General features: G+C 44.6%; 1 protein-coding gene across 6 annotated transcripts in view; it reads left to right on the top strand.

Moving 5' to 3' along the window:
* NAALADL2 (N-acetylated alpha-linked acidic dipeptidase like 2) overlaps positions 1-24276 on the top strand; it is a 668594-nt gene that overhangs the window by 381196 nt on the left and 263122 nt on the right. For all 6 annotated transcript variants that reach the window (XM_082224107.1, XM_082224108.1, XM_082224109.1 and 3 more), the window contains one exon: positions 5047-5197. In XM_082224107.1, the coding sequence (XP_082080233.1) occupies positions 5047-5197 (151 nt within the window). The remainder of the gene's footprint in view (positions 1-5046; positions 5198-24276) is intronic.

Genomic DNA, 24276 nt, shown 5'->3' with positions numbered 1-24276 from the left:
GGACGCGGGTGGCACTGTGGGTAAAACCTCAGCGCCTAGGACTTGCCGATCGCATGGTTGGCGGTTCGAATCCCCGCGGCGGGGCACGCTCCCATCGTTCGGTCCCAGCACCTGCCAACCTAGCAGTTCGAAAGCACCTTCTTGGTGCAAGTAGATAAATAGGGACCGCTTACCAGCGGGAAGGTAAACGGCGTTCCATGTGCTGCGCTGGCTCGCCAGATGCAGCTTGTCACGCTGGCCACGTGACCCGGAAGTGTCTGCGGACAGCGCTGGCTCCCGGCCTATAGATTGAGATGAGGGGTACTTTACCTTACTAACATTACAATCAATAAAACTAATGCAAGATTCCCCACCTCCCTTACCGCTCCGCCTTGCAAGGTGAGATTGGAAAGGAAAGGAGGGAGAGCATTGAAACTGATGGCTAAGACGACTAGGAGCAGCTTGCACTGATGTGAGCTAATTATGAGCGAAGGCAAACTTTCAAGGGGAGTTTCAACTCAGCTCATAATTAGTGGGGCTTTCTTGAACTGCGGAAGTTTATTTTCAAATCTCCCCAAGTTCTAGAAGTTTGGCACCACTCCTAATGGCCAGATGCTAACATGAGCTGAGTGAGAGAGAGCTTCACAGTACAAGAAATGTTTCTGCACCACACATTCAGATTAGAAGTATGTTGTCCTTTCGCACTGCATTTTTAATACAACAATGTGCCCAGCTGTGAATATACCAATTAGAGGACACTGGGCTCTGAATCACACTGTCTCTTAGACTCAGAGTGTAAACAGGCCCGCAGGTCAGTGTAGATGTGCATATTGTATGTATTTTTATTTCAAGGCCTCAAGGAGCAGCTAGAGAGATAAAAGCTGACCACCATACAAATGAGCATTGCAGCCATTAGTTTCTACATGCTGTGGCTTTGTCATTGAAGTCAGCATTCTGAGAATTATATACCCAGCCCTTTCAGGCTTTACATGAAATTCGGGAAAACTAAATCAAACTGCCTGTGATTAAATTGGAACAAGGAGTCTTTAGAGATTTAGGGAAAGACCGTTGCTCTGGAATGATGGAAGTGGAACCAAATCTTGCATTTGAAACTAATCCAAGATTGTAATCATGAAACAACTCTGTGTGTTGATTGATGGGATAAAATGGTAATCAGTATCCTTCGAGAGATGGGGGAAGAGAGCAGGAAAGAGAGATGCTTTCTTCATCATTCATGAAAATCTGTGGGAGTTGCTTCTCCATGTTACTGTCCCACATGGTTGTGGTTTTGTATTAAATTATAGCCTGCCTTTTGATTGGCACATTCAAGGTGGCTAACAAAATTCAAAATGGAAGAAAGGATTTACATTAAATCAATTAAAAAAAGACTGTACACTGTGTGGCATCACCACAACCTTGCTGGCCTTTCCATGTGGCTGTTGCATTTGCATATGGACAACAACCACAATAGCACCACAGGGAAGTAGCATCCCATGTGTGTGTAATGGGACAGACAGTTGAGAGCACACTGATTCCCAGATGGTGGATCACAAGACAGATGTCTTGGGCAATCCTGGAAGAAGGAAATATTAATCTGAAGACAGGTTTCAGAATGACGTGGTCTCCAGCTAGATGGTCTCTGCAGTACACATCTAGGGATGGATAGGAATTTTTCATTTGGTCCACATTTTTTAAGTAAACCATCATAATTCACACCTCCTGGGCTAACACACAGCCTGGGATGCAATTATCTTTAGGATTTACCAATTCTCTAAATTTTGTGATACAGCATCAGCTCAATGTACTGAAATGCTACAGACATAGCCAGAATTGCATCTGCAGTGATGAGTAGGTAATAACAGTTTAAATAAATACATACATACTGTTTTGTGATCCAAGCACTATTTAAATGTGTAATGAAGTGCAAATTGCTGTACAGATTCTTAAATAAATTGATAAATCACAGATTAATGTAGAACTAGGATGGAATGGAGTTGTGTGAATGAATGCATGGAAAACTGATACTGACCAGAAATAGTCTGATCAGCCTCTGAACATCAAAGGTTTAATAGTTAATGAAAGGAGTGGGAAGAGAGATTGGGATGGGGAGACAAGTTCATTCAAGTATCAACAACCAGAGATTCAAGGTACAGTTTGTCCTTCCAATTTAAGTGGGTTTACCTGTTTCAGAGAGTGTGAATTAAGTAAGTTTGCTGTGAATCAGATATGATGCAAATGAAACTTCACCTCCATCTCTATATCTCAATAGTGGATTTTGCCTTATCCATCATATGCAATGTCCTCTGTCATTAGCAGAGTGCATGCAGAATACGTTGGAGTATGTAAATTTATGCTTGCAGAGAAAAAGCCAAGTCATGGCTAACTAAGGTCATGAGCTCAAGCATCCCATGAGGTATAAGTCAGAGCCAGATGTGCTGCTGGCTTGAACTTAGCCTTCCTGTGTTGCATCTCTGCTGGAAAAGTGCTTTACTGGAAAGACTGTCTATTCTGTAAGCTGTCTGCCTCGAATGAGAGGCAGACAGAAGTAGCATCACTTTATACTTGTACATAGTTGTTCTTCTACCTGTCAGTAAATTATACAGTTGCTGACCTTACTGAACCACCTGGCGTATTTCTCCTACAAACAATGTCCTAGATTCAATTGCACACTCCGCTGGCGAGCTGCCTGCACTGTGCAGACAATGTCTATGGTGTTTTCAACCCTTTATGGCGCATGTGACCGTACTTTTGCAAGGAATATTACTTACAAATTTCAGGACGCGTTTAAATTCCGAACAAGGCAGTTCCTGAGTCACCCTGCCCCCTCCTGCCTTACGCATTTTGCATAAAGACCGGGACAGCTTTCATTCAGTCACAAACCTAGTAAGGAGCACATCTCAGGGAAGGAAAAACACTGTGTGGGTAGATGGCTTGCACCGTTAATTCTCTGAACAATGCCATGAGCACTTCTTGTGGGATTGCACTCCCTACGTTAATAATGCTCTGTGTGGAGAAGTCGCTTTTTTCGTCAGTCCTGAGCCTAGAAATAATGAGCTTGGAGAGAAAACATGGTGTGTCTTCTAGCAAGCGACGACTGTTCCACCTGGGGAGAGTAGCTTTACCATTCCTGGAAATTTGGCTCCCAGTTCCTGCTCGTAATGAGTTTCCACTGATTGGCCTGGAGTCATTTCTAGCAGTTGGGAAACTGCATTTATAAATGCAAAATCTGGGATAAGTTATTTGACTGGGGTGTTTGTTTGGAGGAATGCTGACATATTGGTTCCCAAGAAACAGGGATTGTGTTTTAGGCCATGCTACATGTTTTAGCAATTGTACACCTTCTCCCCTGAATGGCTTGCGTAACCATGGCAGCAGGACCAGGCACTTGCTGTATTCTGTATCTAAGTTCCCTGAAGCCTATCAAAATAAAACAGCAGAGGAAAATAATTTTTTTTTCTTTTTTTGGTAGGGGAAAACAAAATGCATTGTGTTTGTTCTTTCTGATTTGTAATGTGCATTACCACATTATTAGGACAAAGCAGCTTTGGGGCAGAGAAGTGACGGGGGGAAAGAGAGTTGAGGGAGGGAACTGATACCCAAGATAACTGAACAAGTAATCAGCAACAGTAAGATGTATTGGTTTGTGTTGATTAAGGCCACATCTACTCTATAAATTTAAAGCAGTATCATATAATTTTCAATGGGCATGGGTTCCTCCTGAGAACTCTAGTTTGACAAGAGTGCTGAGTATGGAGAACTTACGAAACAGCAATGGGATACTAGCTCCACCCAAGGTATGATGGAGAACAGCAACAACTGACAAAAAGATAGACATAATACAGTAGAAGGACAGGAAGAAACATCATGGATAGTATAATAGCCACACACAAGAAGAACAAAGGGAGAGTTTGAAGGCTTCGCTTGTAGGACTGTAAATTATTTGATGTGTTAATGCGAATGGAAGTCGTTAAAACTGCAGCTGTGGTATAAGGGTTTGTTATTCTGACTAGTGTGTAATTGGAATTTATAAGTTTTGGGAATGTAGAGTTAAAGTAAATTAATCAAATCATCAATTCTAGCATGTGGGGGCCCAGCAAAATAATATAATTTGGCATCTGAGCAATTGGCATTAAAAAAATAAAATAAAATAAATTACAGAGAAGAGTGCTGAGTTAGGAGACCCGTATTCCTCTCACATAGCTACAATTCCCAGAATTGTTTAACAATCAGTTGCTTCTCTCGGAGGGTTCTGAAGATTGTAATTCTGGCTGGTGGCAGGGGATATCCTAACAACTCTCAGCACCCTTCACAAACTAGAGTTGTTTTTTGTTTGGCGGGTTTTTTGTTTGTTTGTTAATGTTTAGTACTTTAAATGTTTAAATGGTGTGCATTTGTTTCCTGCTTGGCAGGGGGTTGGACTCGATGGCCCTTGTGGTCTCTTCCAACTCTATGATTCTATGATTCTATGTGCTCAAAGTCAAGCCACAAACAATTTATGCTGTGATTTAGCTCTTTGGTAGGCTGCATAAGAACATCCCCTGTGATAATTCAGAAAGGAGTGCATTGATTTTGCGTTCAACGCTAGGATCTTAATCAATTAATTCTCTTTTGAAAATTCGCTCCACATTTGTTCCAACCATCTTCCTAGCTTTAGTTGTTGTGGTTCTGTTTTTGAAACTACATTTCGCTGTCTCCACAAGATTTTTGCAAATCATCTTAAGACTAATTTACAAGGCAATTCAAGCCTTAATAAGAACAAGAACAATTCTTCATTGATTAGCAATGAATTTCTTTAATCCTGCAAACCATCTCTCTGGCATTCTGCGTTCTGCCCACAAGGGATATTCCTTACGCTTGTCCCAGGGTATGGTCTGAAAGCTCATGAAGCCACCACCTTGCTGAAGCTAAGCAGGTTTGGTTCTGGAGGGGTGACCACCTACGAACCACATGTATATCCTGCCTTGGATTCCAAGATGGAAGGAAGGTGGACTATAAATGTGAGAAGATGGTGAAGCAATGTTAACGACCTAATGCTGATGCTCTCCTTTTGCTTGTGTGTCTTCCCAGCTTTCTCTGCTGGAAGAGGCAGGTTTTGGAGGTGCCCTTCTTTATGTCGATCCTTGCGATTTACCAAAGACTCAGAACCTGAGCGAGAAAGCATTTATGGTGTCCTTGAACGGTGGAGGTGATCCTTCTACACCGGGGTACCCAAGTATTGGTGAGTATTACAAAGAGTATTTTCCCACTGCATACTGCTGTTTTGTTAAGCTGTTGATTGAAAACTGGTGCATTGGAAACATGGGGTAATGGTGGCTCGTAGGCCCTGCTGCTTGCTTGCCAGGAGTACCTAAATATTTTGCTCCCCTTTTTTATGTGCACCCCAGGCTGACAGGAGCAGCCCAGCCCATTTCACCACCTGAGGCTCTTGTTCTTCTGTCACCTGAGGCGGCTGCTTTGCCCTGCCTCGTCTGCGAGCCGGCTCTGCAGACTCCTGAGATGTTGCTGGAAGCTGCTGCTGCCACTTCTCCACCAGCGACAGAGGCAGTGGGGCGGGAAGAGGGTGCCACCAGTGGCGTAGCATGCAGGGGGGCCCGGCCGCACCGGGCGCAACATCTGGGGGTTAGGATTAGGGGGTGCAAATCCACGGGTTAGGGGGCACAAATTACTTGCCTTGCCCCGGGTGCTGACAACCCACGCTACGCCACTGGGTGCCACCCAAGGCAGCTGCCTCAGGGGCAGACCAGGCCTGTCTGGATGTTACCAAGGCTGCATGATTGTTCATGCACACCTGGGAGAGAATTCTGGGTGCTAATTTTGAGCTGAATGGGTCTTACCTCTAGGAAGATACACATAGGGTTTTTACTGCATGGGATGAATTTATGTAACATAGTGAATCTTCTCCAGGGAATGAGAAAGTCCTGACTATGTACGGCTGCTCAGTGTTACTAGCTGAAACAAGTGGCTTAGAAATTCTCTCTGTCTCTCTCGCCTCAATCTGTCTCACTTTCTAGGTGTAATAAAAATTAAAGTTTTGTTCTCCTGCAATTCAAATTAAGTGAGACCGTCTCCCACCCATGTTGTCAGAATCCTACAAAGCTTTCCTTTTGCGCGATGCCCTTTTTCTCACCTGTGCCTGGGGGTTTCATGGTGGTTCGGTGAAAGAGATCACTTTGAACCTTGCAAAAACAGCAGCACCTGGAATCCAGAGTTGCCATTGCATTTAACAACATGGAAAATGCCCAGCACTGATTATCCCTGGACTCAGACTGGAGAGGCAGGTGGCCGCCTTAAAAAAAAAAAGGAAAAAAAAAGCAGCAATCTGTGGCTAATTGGGAGAGGACAGGGAGCAAGTGACACGTCAGCTTTTTTGCAGAGAGAAAAGCGAAGTGTAGTTGATAGTGAATTATGCCAGCACCTACCACTGAGTATTGGCAGCTGGTGAATGCTCCTGTTCTGATAGAATATTGGCAAAAGCCCTGGTTGGAGAAAAGCTTCAAACTGCTGCTTCCCTTGTTCCTATTATGAGTCAAGCACCTGGATGCTCAAAATAGGGAATTATTTCACAGTAGCTTAAATTCATGCTGGGCTAAGTGGGCAACCAAGTTCAGAGAACTTGACCTTAGTGTGAGATCATCTGCTGGTACTCAGAGAGCCAGCGTGGTGTAGTGGTTAAGAGCGGTGGACGCGTAATCTGGTGAATGGGGTTCAATTCCCCGCTCCTCCACATGCAGCTGCTGGGTGACCTTGGGCTGGTCACACTTGTCTGAAGTCTCTCAGTCTCACTCACCTCACAGAGTGTTTGTTGTGGGGGAGGAAGGGAAAGGAGATTGTGAGCTGCTTTGAGACTCCTTAAGGGGAGTGAAAGGTGGGATATCAAGTCCAAACACTTCTTGTTGTTGTTCTTCAACTGTTAGGTCAAGACCCACTTGATCCAAGGTGGATCGCAACTACCGCTGTGCAAATATATGGCAGTAGATCAAGGAATGGGTCCCCAGGTGCACATCTGGGTTAAAGTGGGACCCAAAAAGGTTGAAGATACCTGGTCTACTTGGGTATATTGTCTTCCTGTTCCAACTTCTCTTCACAGGCACTTTTGTCTGCTCAAATTTCAAGATCTATGGATTAGGGGAGCTTGATCATTCCAGTCTTCACAGTTTCCTATACAAAATTCAACTTCTCTTTACCTCTTGGACTAATGTTTGGAACACAACTTTATTTTAAATGTTGCAGTCCAGCTCTCAGCAGTTGAATCATATCAAACCATGTATTTATATGTGTCTCTGAATATGGATGTTTGTGCCTGGCAGTTCCAGACTGGCCTCAGATTGTGCATTTAGTGGGGTGGACCAGGATTGTGGGACTCTTTACATAGTGAAATCAAATTGGCATTATCCGTCCTGAGTTTCAGTATGTTTAATGCCAATGGGGCCCACCTGAGAGGTGCTGGAACTGAGTTCTGACGAGTTCTGGCTAGGTATAGGTATGTAAGTGTGTGTGACATGTTCCTCTGTATCACCCCTCTCCTCTCTTGAGCCCAAGGCAGGATTACATAGCTAGGCTGAGAGCTGGTGGTTGGCCAAAGATCACCCTGTCAGTGTTAGAAAAGGAAAAGGTTCTGACCTCCTTTGACTCCTTCGCCTGGTCCTCGGACCCTAGTTGGCACAAAAGAGTCCTTGAGAAAGAGTATCTTTGCAGAATGCTGCTTTTATTCTTGAAAAAGTATTTCCCATCCATGACCGGTAGCTTTCATACACCACAAACTCAGCCAACTTTCAACCAACCAACACTAACATTGACCACTCTATATATACAGGTTCAATTGGTGAAAGGTTGTATGAGTCATTGTAGGCCGCTGACTCATGCTGACTTAGTTCTTTTAGCATTAAAGAAACAGCGGCCAATTTTTAGCCGTGACACACCCCAGGGAATTTCGTGGATTAACAGGGAATTGAATTTGGGTCTGTCCATTTGTTCCCAGCCAGCCACCCCACCCTGCTAGTCCTAGTCCAGCACTCAAACCAATACACCATGCCCAGATTAATGAAAAAATATAATGCAACAGGAGAGGGACACGGGTGGCGCTGTGGGTTAAACCACAGAGCCAAGGACTTGCCGATCAGAAGGTCGGCAGTTCGAATCCTCGCGATGGGGTGAGCTCCCATTGCTCGGTCCCAGCTCCTGCTCACCTAGCAGTTTGAAAGCATGTCAAAGTGCAAGTAGATAAATAGGTACCACTCTGGCGGGAAGGTAAACGGCGTTTCTGTGCACTGCTCTGGTTTGCCAGAAGCGGCTTAGTCATGCTGGCCACATGACCCGGAAGCTGTACGCCGGCTCCCTCGGCCTATAGAGCTAGATGAGCGCCGTAACCCCAGAATTGGTCACGACTGGACCTAATGGTCAGGGGTCCTTTACCTATAATGCGACAGAATCACAGGCAAAAAAAAAAAAGTGTTGAAGTTAATGTAGGCCATAGGTAGGTCCATCCATCTGTATTTCTAACCCTGCTGTAGCTGCAGCAGAAGCTTGAGACTTTGTCCCCATCCCTGCTATGTGAGCCGGTTTGAGACTCAAGGTACCTGTTACACAGTGGGATGCGTTTCGCCGTCTTGCTCTTTTCTCAATGTTTTTCTCTCACTGTTTGGTGGCAGCGGCAGGGGGAGGGAGGGACCATTACGAACCCCACTGTGAAATTGTAACAAGGTTCCATCAAGCATATTTGGTGTGGTTACTTGTCCAGACACCGGAGATCTGACTTGAATTGGCACTAAATCAGCCGAAGCAACAATGCTGTAACACTGCATGACTGGAATGGCAAAGAAAGGTGTGTGTGTGTTGAGGGGGAAGGGGGAAGAGAAATATTTGCCTCCTCGTCATCGAAGGGTGTTAGCTATTCTCAGCATGAAATGCTATGACATCTCAGTGGGAAGGCATTGAGCAATTTCTCGGCATCTCAGCCTACCTGACCTAGTGTTCTTAAGCACTGCCCTGGGGAGTGACAGAAGTAAATGTAGCAGCCTCCAGCTTTTACTCTTGTTCATTTCACGAGGAACGTTTGAAGAATGGCTTGCTGTTTATCTGTTCACTTGACCCCACAACGTTTTATGTAGCCGCCATGAAAAGTAAAGTTAATTGAAACGGTTACACCACCTCTAGGGCTAAGGAGCTAAGGGTCCAGACCGTATGCACTGATTTTTTTGATGGATACAGTAAATGCTCTTTGGGGTGGTTCATAGAATACAACCAGAGATTTTGCAGGAGGGAAAACTGCATAGGCATGTGTGTTTGTGTGTGTGTGTGTGTGTGTGTGTATGAATGAAATGGATGGTTTATGTCAAGCCTTTAACATTGTTTGCACATCTTTACAAGTCTGTAAATATGAGCTCTTGCCTCTTAAAGTCAAAGGTTTTTTTTCACCCCATCCAGAAACACAGCAGGGAATTCTTTTTTGCCTTCCTGGCTGCTTGTTAAAAGTTTGTCACAAGAACAGTGCAGATCACTGGACCCCCTCTGCTCACTGGATGCATTTATCCTTTATTTCTTGTATTTATATCCCACCTTCCTATGCAATATGTTGCCAATGGAGGTTTAGTGGCGTTCATCCCTCAGTGAAGGCTGCCAGAATAAAAACAGAAGGGGGAAAATGCCAAATCTGTTTGTATTCTTAATAAAAGGGTGGACCTATCAGGATTCAGATACAGTGTTACCTCGGGATGCGAACGGGATCTGTTCCGGAGCCCGGGTCGCATCCTGAATGGAAAGTAAGACACGACGGCATGTCTGCGCTTGCATGGGTCGCGTTTTGCCACTTCCGTGCATGTGTGTGATGTCATTTTGAGTGTCTGCGCATGCGCGAGCGGTGAAACCCAGAAGTAACGCACTCCATTACTTCTGGGTTGCCATGGAGCGCAACCTGAAAGCACTCAACCTGAAACACATTCAACTCGAGGTATGACTGTACAGGGAAATGCAAAACAAATAAACACTCATATGCTTATTGTGGGTTGTCCGTGGCCCCTGGGAGAAAGGGATGGTGGATTAGATGGGCCTCTGGTCTGATCCAATTGAGTTCTTCTTATGTACATTCCTGGCCCTGTAGGAATTCCTTATGGTAGGGTTGCCATATCCCGGACATACCCAGAATACTGTTGGAAGCAGTGTCTGGTTGGAAATCAATAAAATGTCTGCGGAAATCTGGACATATGGGAAGCCATGTCAGCAGTGTCAGTTCTGCCAATTTTCCCAAAAAAGGAAAAAGCTCAGCAATTTTGCTTCTGTGTCCGGATTTTCACTTTTTGAAATATGGCAACCCTACCATACGGAAGCTCAGTTTTTGCTGAAATCCCACAGTTCTTTCTAATGAGCAAACTTGCCTTTAAATGTGTCAGGGACAGGGCAGAGGAGGAATGGTGGAGACCGTCTCCCCATCCTGACACTTCCAGGGAGGAGGAAGAGGAAGACAGTATAGATTTACACCAGGGGTTTGAGGGAGGTCGCAACTCAGAGGCAGATCAGGGGGAAAGTTGGGAAATCATGGGAAAGCCAGAGCAACACCTGGCTGACATGTCATTAGAAAGCATTCCAGACCCCCCCCCCAACCTCCCAGAACCTGGGGTGCCTTGAAAGTAGGAGAGCAAAGAGCTCAAAGACAGAGGGCAGGTAGCAGCACCTGTAGAAGTGATGAATGAGGAAGTGGAAGAGACTGGGGGGTGGAGATTCACTTGGGACAATGCCATTATCCAAGAGGCTGGGTTCTATAGCCTCTCTCTTAAATTACTGAATAAAAAAGGACATTAAGAATCCTTCCCTTTATATTCTGCCAGCCTCCTGATAAAATGCCTGCTTTAGGGAAACGCTACGACTAAGATTTGATACAGGGATCAGCCCATTGCCTCCTGTTTGAGAAATGTTGCTAGACTGAAAGGAACATAGGAAGCTTCCTTTTACTATGTCAGACCATTGGTTCATCTATAACTCAGTATCATCTTTACCACACCCACCAGTGTGACATGCAGCCCCCAGAAGGTGGCCTTTGAGGGAATGCGTACCTTGGACTGAAAAGGGTTCCCCAACCCTAGTGTATGGGATGAGGAGGGAGAAAAGATGAGGCCCAGAAGAGAAAATGGCTGGCTATGAGGCCTTCTTCAGACTCAACAAGGCAGCAGAACAAGAGACCCTCCAAGTGTCCCTATTTTCCAGATTTATAAAAACCATCCCAGTTTCTGATTTGATCCCAGAATGTCCCGCTTGTTGTTAGGATGTCTCTATTTTCATCAGAGAAATGTTGGAGGGTTTGGAGTTATCTGACCCCAGAGCCATCTGAAGGCAGCCCTGTACAGGGAAGATTTTTAATGTTTTAGTATGTTTTTATATATGTTGGAAGCTGCTCAGAGTGGCAGGGCATAAAATAATAATAATAATAATAATAATAATAATAATAATAATAATAATAAGAAGAAGAAGAAGAAGAAGAAGAATAGAATAGGATGTCCCTATTTTCATTGGAGAAATGTTGGAGGGTGTGGAACAATAAGGAAGGGGGGGGCCCAGTCAAGGTCCAGGAGTGATCCATCTGAATAATGATAGGAAGATCAGTAGGGTGAGTCTTTTCTATGCGGGTTTTTCTTGCCTGCACTGCTTTCAGTCACTTGGGCTGTTGTTGGCAAGGAACTGTTAGGTTTTATCCGAGTGCTGTAATTCAGAGCATTCTCCTAAGCTGAAATCTCTCATCAGGTATATATAAAAAAATAACTCAGTAAATGAAGATATGGAGAAAAGCTATTTACCAGGCTTCCTGTGTAAATAGCAAGACATCACTACTACAAGGAGTAAGAACCCCATTCCTGAGATAAGCCACTCGGTAATGGGATTTCTATCTCTGCCATTGGGTGGAGGGAGCGAAACAAACAAACAAAATATCATAAGGAAGTGCTGAGAAAGCATCAGCACTGAGATGGCTGCTATCTGTTTCTGAAATGCTGAAATACAACAGCTTAGTTCAGTAAATACCTTACGCTCTTGACAGAAGTTTCTAGAGAAATGCCCTTCTAAAAAATTAATCGGGCAAGTTATAGCAGTAGCAAAACGATGCTTTATATACGTGTTACTCTATGACAGCATGCATTGCACTGAGCTGTCACATCATTTATTTGAGAACCACAGCTTGTTGGTTTACATTATGATGTCCCAAACGTACGTGTGTGTGTGTGTGTGTGTGTGTGTGTGTGTTACACACAGCTTTTGTAGTACGGTGGTTAGAGTAGGAGCTAGGAGACCAGGGTTGAAATCTCCAAGCTCATTTGGTGACCTTGGGCCAGCCACTGTCGCTGAACCTAACCTTTCTCACGGGGGTTCTTGTGGGGATTAAAGGAGGAGGGGAAGAACCATCTATGCCACCTTGAGCTCCTTTGAAAAGAAGGTGGGATATAGAATCTCAACTAAGAGATTCATGGCAGTTGATCATCCAACCTCTGCATAAAAACCTCCAAGGATGGAGAGTCAATCACCTCTCATGGGAGACCGTTCTACTGCTGAACAGTTCTTACCTTCAGAAAGTTATTCCTGATGTTCCTTTCTTGTTACTTGAAGCCATTGGTCCAGGTCCTACCCTCTGGAGCAGGAGAAAATAAGCTTGCTCCATCTTCCAGGTGACAGTCCTTCAGGTATTTGAAGGTGGCTATCATATGTTCTCTCAGTCTTCTTGTCCCCAGGCTAAATATACCCCACTCCTCATAAGGCTTAGTTTCCACACCCTTGATCATCTGGTCACCCTCCTCTGCATATATGCATTGTTGTTTTTGTTTAGTCGTTTAGTTGTGTCCGACTCTTCGTAACCCCATGGACCAGAGCACACCAGGCACTCCTGTCTTCCACTGCCTCCCGCAGTTTGGTCAAACTCATGCTGGTAGCTTCAAAAACACTATCCAACCATCTCGTCCTCTGTCATCCCCAGCATTCACTTTCATACATCACTACTGGGAAAACCATAGCTTTTACTATACGAACCTTTGTTTGCAAGGTGATGTCTCTACTTTTTAAGATGCTGTCTAGGTTTGCCATTGCTTTTCTCCCAAGAAGTAGGCGTCTTTTAATTTCGTGCATGCTGTCACCATCTGCAGTGATCATGGAGCCCAAGAAAGTAAAATCTCTCACTCCCTCCATTTCTTCCCCTTCTATTTGCCAGGAGGTGATGGGACCAGTGGCCATGATCTTCATGCATATATCCATAGATGAATGTATATTTTCATCAAGTCACACACTGTTCCCTCTCTCTCCTGTTTGTTTCCTTTTTTTTCAAAAACAAGAATTTTGGGCAAAAACAGCTAACTTGGTGAAACTGTAGCAAAAGCCAGCAGAACGCTCAAGAAGGATTCATGAAAAGCCCTTGACACTTAGTACTTTAGTAGTGTGGCATTGTTTAATTGAGCATAGTCAATTATTCTGCAGTATTTACAGAGGATCATTTAGAATATGCATAAGCACACAGACTGTGATTGAAATTTATGCCAATTTATTTGTAGTGAGAACAAGAATCCCATACTCTTAGTTGGCTGTTGTTTTTTAATCTGAGGTTTCTTCTTGCCTTCCTCTGCCTGATATTTCATTCCCTTGGAGACATGAAGCTGAACAGGCAAAAATAACTGGAAAAATCTGCATTGTCTAGTAGTTTCAATCACGCATATACATCGTGGCATAAGGTGTTTCCTTGTAAATCATCTCAACTTTCACAAGATTTCTATAGCCCTTACTTGTATGGTCCTTCAAGGAGATATATAGCATAGAACTTGGAATTTAAATAGCCACATAATTTCCACCCACCCTCCTTGCATATTTGCCTTTGCAGCTGTGAGAGCAATCTGGTAAAAAACCCTCTGGTTTTGGTTTGTTTTTGTTCCTTATTTATATTGAATCCTTTCATAACAAACTCTCAAAACCATTTCATATACATAGCTGCAGAGATCACTCTCTGAGTATGTGTGATCAAAATGGAAGTAATAGTATTTGCATGTTGTTAAGATGATGAGATTCCACTTCCTGCACTGCTTAGCCATAGAGCAGATGCATAATCCAAACACAGCAGTGAGGAATTTCTGCAAGTAGGACAGGATAGAAACAGAAGGAGGAAAAGGCAAGCTTTGCACCTTAGAAAAATGTGTGGTGCTTTCAAGTGCTGCTTGTCAATGATTATGTGCAAGTGAAACAAAAGCAGGGTGGGATTAGTGTATTTAGACCACATCTACTCAAAATATTTGCAAGTGTTATGCCCACCAAAAAAGTTTTCTGTGTAACATTTGACCCAGCTAGAACCTTAAACCTTGTCATGCTGAAATTTCCCCTGGTCTTCAGGCAGAAAGGTTCTGGTGTTATTGCTGAGGAAACTCAGTTCGGATATTCTGTTTGGTATTTGGAGAGGAAGCGGAGTTATGTCTTATGTGAATCAGAAGACCAGGTTAAGGACAAGAGCTTCAGCAGTCAAATAGCAGCAGCTCCTCTTTAATTTTGGCAACTGGTGCCTGCAGATTGACAGCTTGCAACATTTCTGATTTGTGGCCAATGTGATCGTTATGGCTGCAGCACAAAGCTGCTTTTAATCGTATCACAGGTGGCCTTTGTTTACCACATAGGGAGATGTGCATCCATAATGGTTTGCCTCCAGGGCAGCAGAACAAATTCCACAGTGATCTGCACACATAGTGTGGGCTGGGTTGGGGGCTCTGTGTTGGAAACCAATTCCCCAGCTGTACTTTTGTTGGGCTTCTGTCAATCAGCTTCCTCCACCTTTCCATGCCCTCCCTCGCCTACCCTCCAGACACCCATACTATATTTTCTCATTTTACCTGTCTAAAACCCAATTAAACTGATATCCCCCCTGAGCTTCCACCGGCCTGCATGAAGCAATGAGATATCAGTGCCATTCATGCATGAGGGAAAATAACACTCCAAAAAGTAAAAAAAAAAAAAAATGATGGAAGGGGAGGGGCATGGAACACAGCCGGGGGAGGGGAAAGCAAAAACACACCTGCTTGTTCTTTTCTGATTCTTTCTTTCCTATAGCATTCTGTTTGGTTTCTTTAGACCATGCAAAGTTGTCGCCTGAAAGTCAAATAGATTTTGTTCATGTTTCTCTATGTGTGCTTTTGAGGGAGATTATAAGAATTTGCCTGGAACCAGGTTGTTGTTCACCCCCCTTCCCTTCCACCCATCTCACGTCTAGAAATTACAAGCTGATCATCTCTGTTATTAGAGCGCTTGCTTATTAATGCTGTGTAATGAGCTAATCAGGGGAGACTTTTTTTCCTTTCGTGATGAAGATCAAGACTGAGGGTGGTTGGGAGGGAGCTGGTGATTTGGCTCAGAAGATCAGGCTCATGCTGGGAAATCCTGCTGGGAGTCATGGAATAAGACTAGCACCTAACGCCCAACATTTTTAGAGGGAAATGTGGGACACCACCCTGGCGACCCCATCGCTCACTCCCTTATTGCTGCTGACCTCTTCCTCGCTCACCACAGCAACCCACTCACTCACTTGCCTCCTCTCTCCCCCTCTTACTTTTGTCTGATGTCTTCGCCTCCTGCTCCACAGCCTTGGGAATTGCTACATGGTCCAGAGTGGCCTGGGGAAGGTCGCCCCAGCCTATGCAGCCTCAGTAGATGCCATGTGGCCCAAAGTGGCCTGCTGGAACCTAAAATCTCTTGTCTTTTGGTCCCGTGCCAGAGCACAGGAATGAAAGTGGGGCATCCAAGATCAAGATCAGAAGCAGGGGTGGCTCAATCCTAGATTGTTGTCGTTTAGTCGTTTAGTTGTGTCTGATTCTTCATGACCCCATGGACCAGAGCACGCTAGGCACTCCTGTCTTCCACTGCCTCCCGCAGTTTGGTCAAACTCATGTTGGTAGGTCCAAGAACACTGTCCAGCCATCTCGTCCTCTGTCGTCCCCTTCTCCTTGTGCACTCAATCGTCCCCAACATCAGGTTCTTTTCCAAGAAGTCTTCTCTTCTCATGAGGTGGCCAAAGTATTGGAGCCTCAGCTTCAGGATCTGTCCTTCCAGTGAGCATGCGACTCTCAAGAGTCTCCTCCAGCACCATAATTCAAAAGCATCCATTCTTGGGCGATCAGCCTTCTTTATGGTCCAGCTCTCACTTCCATACATCACTACTGGGAAAACCATAGCTTTAACTATACGGGCCTTTGTCCTAGATATCCTGGTGGAATCAGGACACTTGAGGGGTATGCTAGTTCACTAAATAACAGGAAGCAATGGGTAGGAATAAATGACATGAAAAGGGGATGAGATAGATTCATGGAGGCAGTGTGCAACATACATAAGAATGTCAGGACATCAGAAGAGCCTACGGCATCAGGCCAATGGTCCATCTACTCCTGCATCCTCACAGTGGCCAACCAGATGCTTGTGGGAACCCACAAGCAGGTTTCTACCCCAAGAGCACTCTTCCCCTCCTGTAGTTGCCAGCAACTGCTATTCAGAAGCATTGCTGACTCCAGCTGTGGAGGCAGAGCATAGTCGCCATGACTAGTAGCCATTGATAGCCATCTCCTCCATGGATTTGTCTAACCTTCTTTTAAAGCTGTCTAGGTAAGAGGCTGGACACGGGTGGCACTGTGGGTTAAACCACAGAGCCTAGGGCTTGCTGATCAGAAGGTCAGCAGTTCAAATCCCCACGACGCGGTGAGCTCTTGTTGCTTGGTCCCTGCTCCTGCCAACCTAGCAATTTGAAAGCACGTCAGAGTGCAAGTAGATAAATAGGTACCACTCTGGCGGGAAGGTAAACGGCATTTCCCTGCGCTACTCTGGTTTGCCATAAGTGGCTTAGTCATGCTGGCCACATGACCCGGAAGCTGTACGCCGGCTCCCTTGGCCTATAGAGCGAGATGAGCGCCGCAACTCCAGAGTCGGTCACGACTGGACCTAATAGTCAGGGGTCCCTTTACCTTTTTAGGTAGGAGGCTAACACTGCCTCCTGGGGGAGTGAGTTGAACCATGCACTGTATGAAGGAGTACTTATCTGTCAATCTTCCAACACTCAGCTGCAGTGGATGTCAGCAAGATGTGGCTTCAGGAGAGAGGTAGAAAAACTTTGTTCTATCCACTTTTTCCAGGCCACACTTAATTTTATAAACTTGTACAATGTCGCCTCTTACACAACTTTTCTCTACACTTAAAAGCTCCAGATGCTGTAACCTTTTTCACAGGGGAATACAGAGGTGGGGTAGCTCCCAGAGGTGCCCAGCCCCACTGTTCCAAGACCCATCACTGCTATTGGTCATCTTGCCATTGATGCAGCCAACTGACTGATTGCCCACCCGTGGTGATGGTGATGATGTAGTGTCACCTGCAAACTCTCTGCTGACTTTATTATTCAGGTCCAGTCCCCAATGAGGCAATGGGGAGTTGGGGAATGTGTGAGCAGCCCAGAGGCCCCTGATCAGCATTGCTGCTGGTCTGCTCCATCCAGTGCTTGTCGCAAGACTAGAATATAAACAGCACTGGTCAGGGGCAGCATGGCTTAACTTGCTTGAACAATCAGCGAGGTGGAAAGATGGACACAGAATACGAAAAAGGAAGTCAGAGTGCATGTGTTGCCTTGCATAGAGTGAAGAGGAGAACAGATTCTTCTTTGGGCATGCAGAATGATCATCTCAGGTGCAAGGCTTAGGGAACTGTAGATCCTTGCAGATTCCGGAAGCTATTGTGATTATTATTATTATTATTATTATTATTATTATTAGGCCAAGGCTGGTGAGAGTCCTCAAAAAGAGCCATTTCTGGAGCATGACAGGGGTAGAAGAAGGAACAACTTAGGCTGAATCCTAAACACATTCAGATCAATCCAGCATAGAATACTATTTTAAGGTCTTCTTTTCCCTCTGTTGCTGAACAGGGCTTGGACCTGGGTTAACTTTATGAAGACTTAATGGATACTGGCTTGCTTTATGCCACCTTTCTGTGCTCAGGATTGCTGCCTAAGTGGATCAAATCAGGATGTGCTGGGCATTGCTTTGTTTGGTAGAAAGATAAAGGTATCTGCATGTCCTGGAGGTCTCATGTGGGCATGCATATAAATACAGTCATACCTTGGTTGATGAATGCCTTGCGACTTCAACGTTTCGGCTGCCAAACGTCACAAACCCGGAAGTGAGTGTTCCAGTTTGCGAATGTTCTTTTGAACTCAAAAGTCCAACGTGGCTTATGCAGCTTCCGATTGGCTGCTGGAACTTCCTACAGTCAATCAGAAGCTACGCCTTGGTCTCTGAATGTTTTGGAAGTCAAACGGCCTTCTGGAACGGATTCCAATTGACTTCCGAGGTACCACTGTAGCGAGGATTTATCATCATCAGAGCTGGTGTTTATGAGAGGCAAATGCTGGGAGCTTGCAAAGCCTGCCCACCTGCAAGCTTCCCAAAATTTATTCTCCTGGCTCTGCAGGTGAATCTGAGAGCAGCTTTAGGAAGCTCACCCACCTCTAGCATACATCTAACACTCTCGCTGTAACTGCAGATAAAGTTTTGAAACGGCTGATGTGTGGATTCTCCCTGTAAATTATATAGTATCTTTATGTCCTTCCGTTTTTAATCTTTCGTTCTGTGGTTTTTTTTCTTTTTTCTTTTTCTTTTTTTAAACTGACTTGTGATAAAGTTCAGTATCTGGTTTAACCTGATATGGAATTGTGTACATCCCGAGGCATGGAGTGCTAGGAGGCTGGGACTGCACACCGCGGCTCCGAAAAGCTGCCACGCGAACACCTGCGTATGCACCTGCATCCAAATCAGCAGGCAGCGTTTGGAAGCAAGCGCCGCAAAGTCAGATGGCTGATTGTTTAAGCAATTAAAGGTGTAATTAGGTTTATAATTGAACTTTTGCCTGGCGTGTATTCTGAATCTGGCAAACAAGGATAAACCCACCAGTCTTTAGCCCAGCTTGATATCTGTTCAAGCTCATTGCTAGCCAGGCTTAGCGGATATATGCATTTGGCTAGTGGGGGTAGGGGGATAAGCCTCAGGTTTTATTTATATGCAGGCACACATTTTGTGGTCCCACCATCTTAGGCTTTTCATAGCATTGAAGACTTCTTTGCAGCTATTTTTACTGTGCTACTAACATTGCTATTTTACCTGCTACAGTCGCAACTGTTTCCCTCTCCCTTCTCCTCCTCATTTGGATAAGTTATTATTAAAATGGATTCCTTTTGCAAGTCTCTCTATAGGATACTCGTAAAAGAAAACAAGAAGGTATTAAATCTGTAAGTAAAATAAATTCCCAAATACAGATTCTTGAAAGCAATTTGTTTCTGAGTGGATTTGAGATAAAAACTGTTGCATAATGATCTTTGTCAGTAACCATACGAAGGGGAGCTGAAAAGAAAACGGGACCATTGTTCTCATTTGTTTACTGCCATGTTTTTAGGAACTGAGTCTTAGATTTGCCATTTATTAAGCCAGCAAGCACATCCTCCCCAGTTTCTTTTTTTAAAAAGGCCATGCAGGCTGATTAGATAGGGGGGAACAGATACATGTGAAACTCGGAAAATTAGAATATCATGGAAAAGTTCATTTATTTCAGTAATTCAACTTAAAAGGTGAAACTAATATATGAGATAGACTCATGACATCAGCTGGTATTGGTCCACTGTGCTTCTTTAAGTCCAGGGCCAACACAGCCGTCTACCAGGAGATTTTGGAGCACTTCATGCTTCCTTCCGCAGATGAGCTTTATGGGGATGCTGACTTCATTTTCCAGCAGGACTTTGGCACCTGCCCACACTGCCAAAAGTACCAAAACCTGGTTCAATGCCCATGGCATTACTGTGCTTGATTGACCAGTAAACTCGCCTGACCTGGACCCCATAGAGCACTGACCCCTTGCACTCTCCAGGCTTCAGGAAGCTGTCCGCTAGCCGCGGAGAGCTGCATGAAGTCGCACAGCTCTCCCACGGCTAGTGAAGAGCTTGCCTGCACCCAGAAGCTTGGGGCGCGCTGAGCTCAGCATGCCCCAGGCTTCGGGCTTTGCACAGCTCTCCGCTAGCCGTGGGATATATATATATATATATAGATATAGTGTATATTAGACAAGCTTGCATGTAAAAATGTGTATATTAGCTAAAGCTGCATGCAAAAACGCATACATTAGGAGAAATTCACACTAAAGAGTTTTCATGAGGACTTTCCCCTCTTAAACCACAAACTGATGCAGAAATCTGGAGAACCGAACATATGGGTGGGGGTGGGGGGGAAAGGAAATGGAAATTGACCAATTCATCCAACCCTCCTAAAGGGCCTTCCAAGATCTGGCATTGTTGAATGGTGCAGTAAGCACCACTACCTTTAGCATGGAAGTCGTGACAATTGTTGCTCCCCTTCTGGCAATGAAATCCCTGGACTGTTCTTCTGTACCTATCCTGTGGGAGAGATGTCAGTGTGTCACTCACTGCTTCACCGTGGAATGGGCACGATCACCATTCAGTTTATTTTATTTTCTTTACTGCAAAAGTATCGCCTCTATCCTAAAGTCGGACGAGAAGGGCAGTGTGGAGAAATGGAAGCTTGTTTGGTCTTGGCACAGAGCAGCATCTCAGGGTTGATTGAGTGAATCATACAGATCACTTTCCCTGTGGCAGTCCCATTCAAGTAAGTGGCCTGTTTCTCACCAGCTGGCACCGCCGCTCCTGTGACTGCAGCTACTTTTTATATATCTTCACAAAGTGCTGACAGCTAGAATTGCCACTGAATGGTGTCCTAAGTGGAATTTGAAGTGAATCTGGAAGGTCTGCTCAGGAAGAGCTTCCAGGGAAGGAACCTGATAAAGATTACTGAAATTTCCTGCCAGAGGGAGGGAAGGAGTATCTGCAGTGTTTGAACACAGAGCATAGGAATGAAGAGATCACCACACCCCAGTTGTCATTTTTAACTGCACATAAATGATGCTTTGTGCTCCCAATGGTATCAGGGCAGTTATACATGATCCTGCTTTCGATACCATTGGCATCTCAAATCAGGGCATGTCCTGTAGCTTCCTGCCAACGTCCTGTAACTTTTAAAGGCACAAATGTTTTGGTTTGGGTTTTTTTCTACTGCTTTGGCTGTGCCATAGTTGCAAGAGCATCCCCTCCCCATGGCAAGAAGCCAATGATGTTTGGAAAGTGTCACAGAACAACTGATAAAGCGAAAAGGCATATGGATGGTCCAGTATAAATGCACCACTAATGCACTGCAGATGGTTACAGCAGTCATGAAATTAAAAGACGCCTGCTTCTCGGGAGAAAAGCAATGACAAACCTAGATAGCATCTTAAAAAGCAGAGATATCACCTTGCCAACAAAGGTTCGTATAATTAAAGCTATGGTTTTCTCAGTAGTGATGTATGGAAGTGAGAGCTGGACCATAAAGAAGGCTGATCGCTGAAGAATTGATGCTTTTGAATTATGGTGCTGGAGGAGACTCTTGAGAGTCCCATGGACTGCAAGATCATCAAACCTCTCCATTCTGAAGGAAACTAGCCCTGAGTGCTCACTGGAAGGACAGATCCTGAAGCTGAGGCTCCAATACTTTGGCCACCTCATGAGAAGAGAAGAGTCCCTGGAAAAGACCCTGGTGTTGGGAAAGATGGAGGGCACAAGGAGAAGGGGATGACAGAGGATAAGATGGTTGGACAGCGTTCTCGAAGCTATGAACATGAGTTTGACCAAACTGCGGGAGGCAGTGGAAGACAGGAGTGCCTGGTGTGCTCTGGGCCATGGGGTCACGAAGAGTCGGACACGACTAAACAACTAAACAACAATAAATGCAATATTATTGCATCGGCAACATTTTACACAATGAAAAAATAACAACTTCCCCTCACTAGTCACCACCACTGGTAGAAAAGTGGCTCTGGGAACAGTGCCTGCTTCCACTGAGATCTCACCAAAATATTGTGAGATCTTGTGGAGTGCATGAGATCTTGTGAGTTTTCGGTGACATTTTGAGGGATCTTACTGGAACCCACTGTTGTCAGTGCCACTTTGCCTCCGGGGACAAAATGGAACAAATCACCCCTTACCTGGAGATGCCAGGACTTTTGCTTACAAGGTAGACTCTCTACCTCTGAGCAATAACCCTTCCCCAAATGTTGCCAAATGTCTTTGTTTCCTAGCCTATTGGGTTGTGTGTGTGTGTGTGAATCTAGACCTCCATGTTTGTTTGAATATATTGATTCTGTACCACTGGAGTGAGCTAAGGTTGCTATTTTATTCTCTATTAAAGAAACAAGTTTTGCTTCAAATGCTTCTTCCATGTTGATGGTGGCATTGACAGGTGCATCTGTTCAGTGTATTTAGAAAAAAAATACCCTCCCAAAGCCCCTTGGGGTCTGTTAAAAAAAAAAACTTCATTGAAGTCACTAGTGTTTCAGAGTAATAGCAAAGTAAGGATTTGCATATTTATTGAAAGCTGTGTGCTGCAGAGACCACACAGCTCAAAACGCGGAATGAACAAATGTTTGTGCTCTCAGCTGAGATTTCCCCCTCCTAATAGGTGTCGGCAAAAGGACCCATTTTCCTGATGCCCATTCTCTCCTGATGTTATACTGGTAGGAAGGGGATCAATTTATAAGAAATTCAAAGTGCCTCCTGTTGGTATTGAACGTACAGAGGCCATGCCAGTTTAAAATTTGCTTTGGAAGTGATTTCCCAATTCTCCTTCTTTTTTCCAGCAAGAGATTTTAATAATATTCTGTCCACTTAACTATAACGGAAGCAATATTGAAAGGCTATTAATGGTTAGGAGAGAGGCAGCTGTAATTTTTGCATGCTGTTAAGGTATTATGTAAAAGCTATTTTTACCTTTGTTATAACAATGACACATTTGGGAAACGGGGTAGGGGAGCAAAATGGATAATGACTCAAAACTCCTTGTACCACTCAGGCTCCATCCCCTCTGGGGAACATTAACAGAAGCAAGAAGTGTAAGTGGTATTTGAGCTCTACTTTCAGATAACTAGGAAACAACAACAAGAAGTTGTCTTGTAGAGCAATTTGTAGACCTGCCTTTGGGCAAGATAGATAACGTGTTTATGGAAATCTGGGAGGACAGCTGCCTCTTGTGTCAGGGCCTGCAAACCTTTTGGGGACAGTTTCAGTTTTGAAGAGGTGCTGTGGGTGCTAGTCATAAAATGGCCGATGCTATGGTGTGGCCTAACACAAAATGGCTGTCACATCTAAAGGACCAGAAAAGGAGACATGCATACCCACCAACATTTCTCCAATGAAAATGGGGGTGTCCTATTCCATATCCTCCAACACTTCTCCAATGAAAATAGGGGCTTCCTACCATACCCTCCAACATTTCTCTGATGAAAATAGGGACATCCTAAGGAAAAGTGGGACATTCCAGGATCAAATCAGAAAGTGGAACAGCTTCTGTAAAACTGGGAAGGTCCCTGGAAAACAGACATTTGGAGTGTCTGACATGACCACAAAATAGTGTAAGCACCCCCACATGAACCATCAATGGAGAAAAGGGTGCTTGCATCAGTTTGCTCACAGAGAGAAGAATTTTGCACTTCTCGGTTCAATGTGGAAGGGAGGGTGGATGTCCAATCCTGGCATCAATGAAATGAAAGCATATTCAGGGTTGGGGCTTCAGTGTCGGACTGCAACTGCAGAAGGAGCAAACCGTCTCTCATCCATTGTAGCTTCTGCTGAGAAGCCATTAAAGTGCCATTCATAAACAGTAGGGTCTGGGGTCAGTAGTACTACCAAAGACACATATCCAACAGACTAATGGCAAGCTGATTCTTCTGGTGTGGATATTTATACAGCCCAGGCTTCACCATGAACACTCAAGAGGGAGGTGTTAGGCTCAGGGGAACTCCAAGGCATGCAGAAAATAATAATAAGGAAAACATGGAGGATCGAGAATCCCAGCAATTGCTCAGTAGAGATTGATCATGCTCACCCGCCCTAGAATGCTAACTGACCATTGCTGGGTGGAGATTTTGGGAGGAGAAATGGAATGGAAACTCTCCCAGCATGAGAGAGTTGTGCCACCAAATCATTTTGGTGCTTAGATGTCATGGTAGGTGGACCATTCAAATATTCTGTTCTGGTCCATCTAGAAGGACCTTGAATCATTGACTAGGCAGGCAAGAGAAGTATTCACTAGGTAATAAATGAAGATTATAGGAATATGCAAAGATGCCCTATACTGAGCCAGACCACTGGATTCAATGCTGTCTATGCCAACTGGCAGTGTTTCTCCAGGTTTCAGATAAGGGACACTCTCAGCCCTATCTGAAGATAGCTGG

This window comes from Podarcis vaucheri (genome assembly GCF_965113315.1).
Source record: "Podarcis vaucheri genome assembly, chromosome: 5".
NCBI lineage: Eukaryota > Metazoa > Chordata > Lepidosauria > Squamata > Lacertidae > Podarcis > Podarcis vaucheri.
Note: the sequence above shows the minus strand (reverse complement) of the source record. Positions and strands in the feature narration are given on the sequence as shown.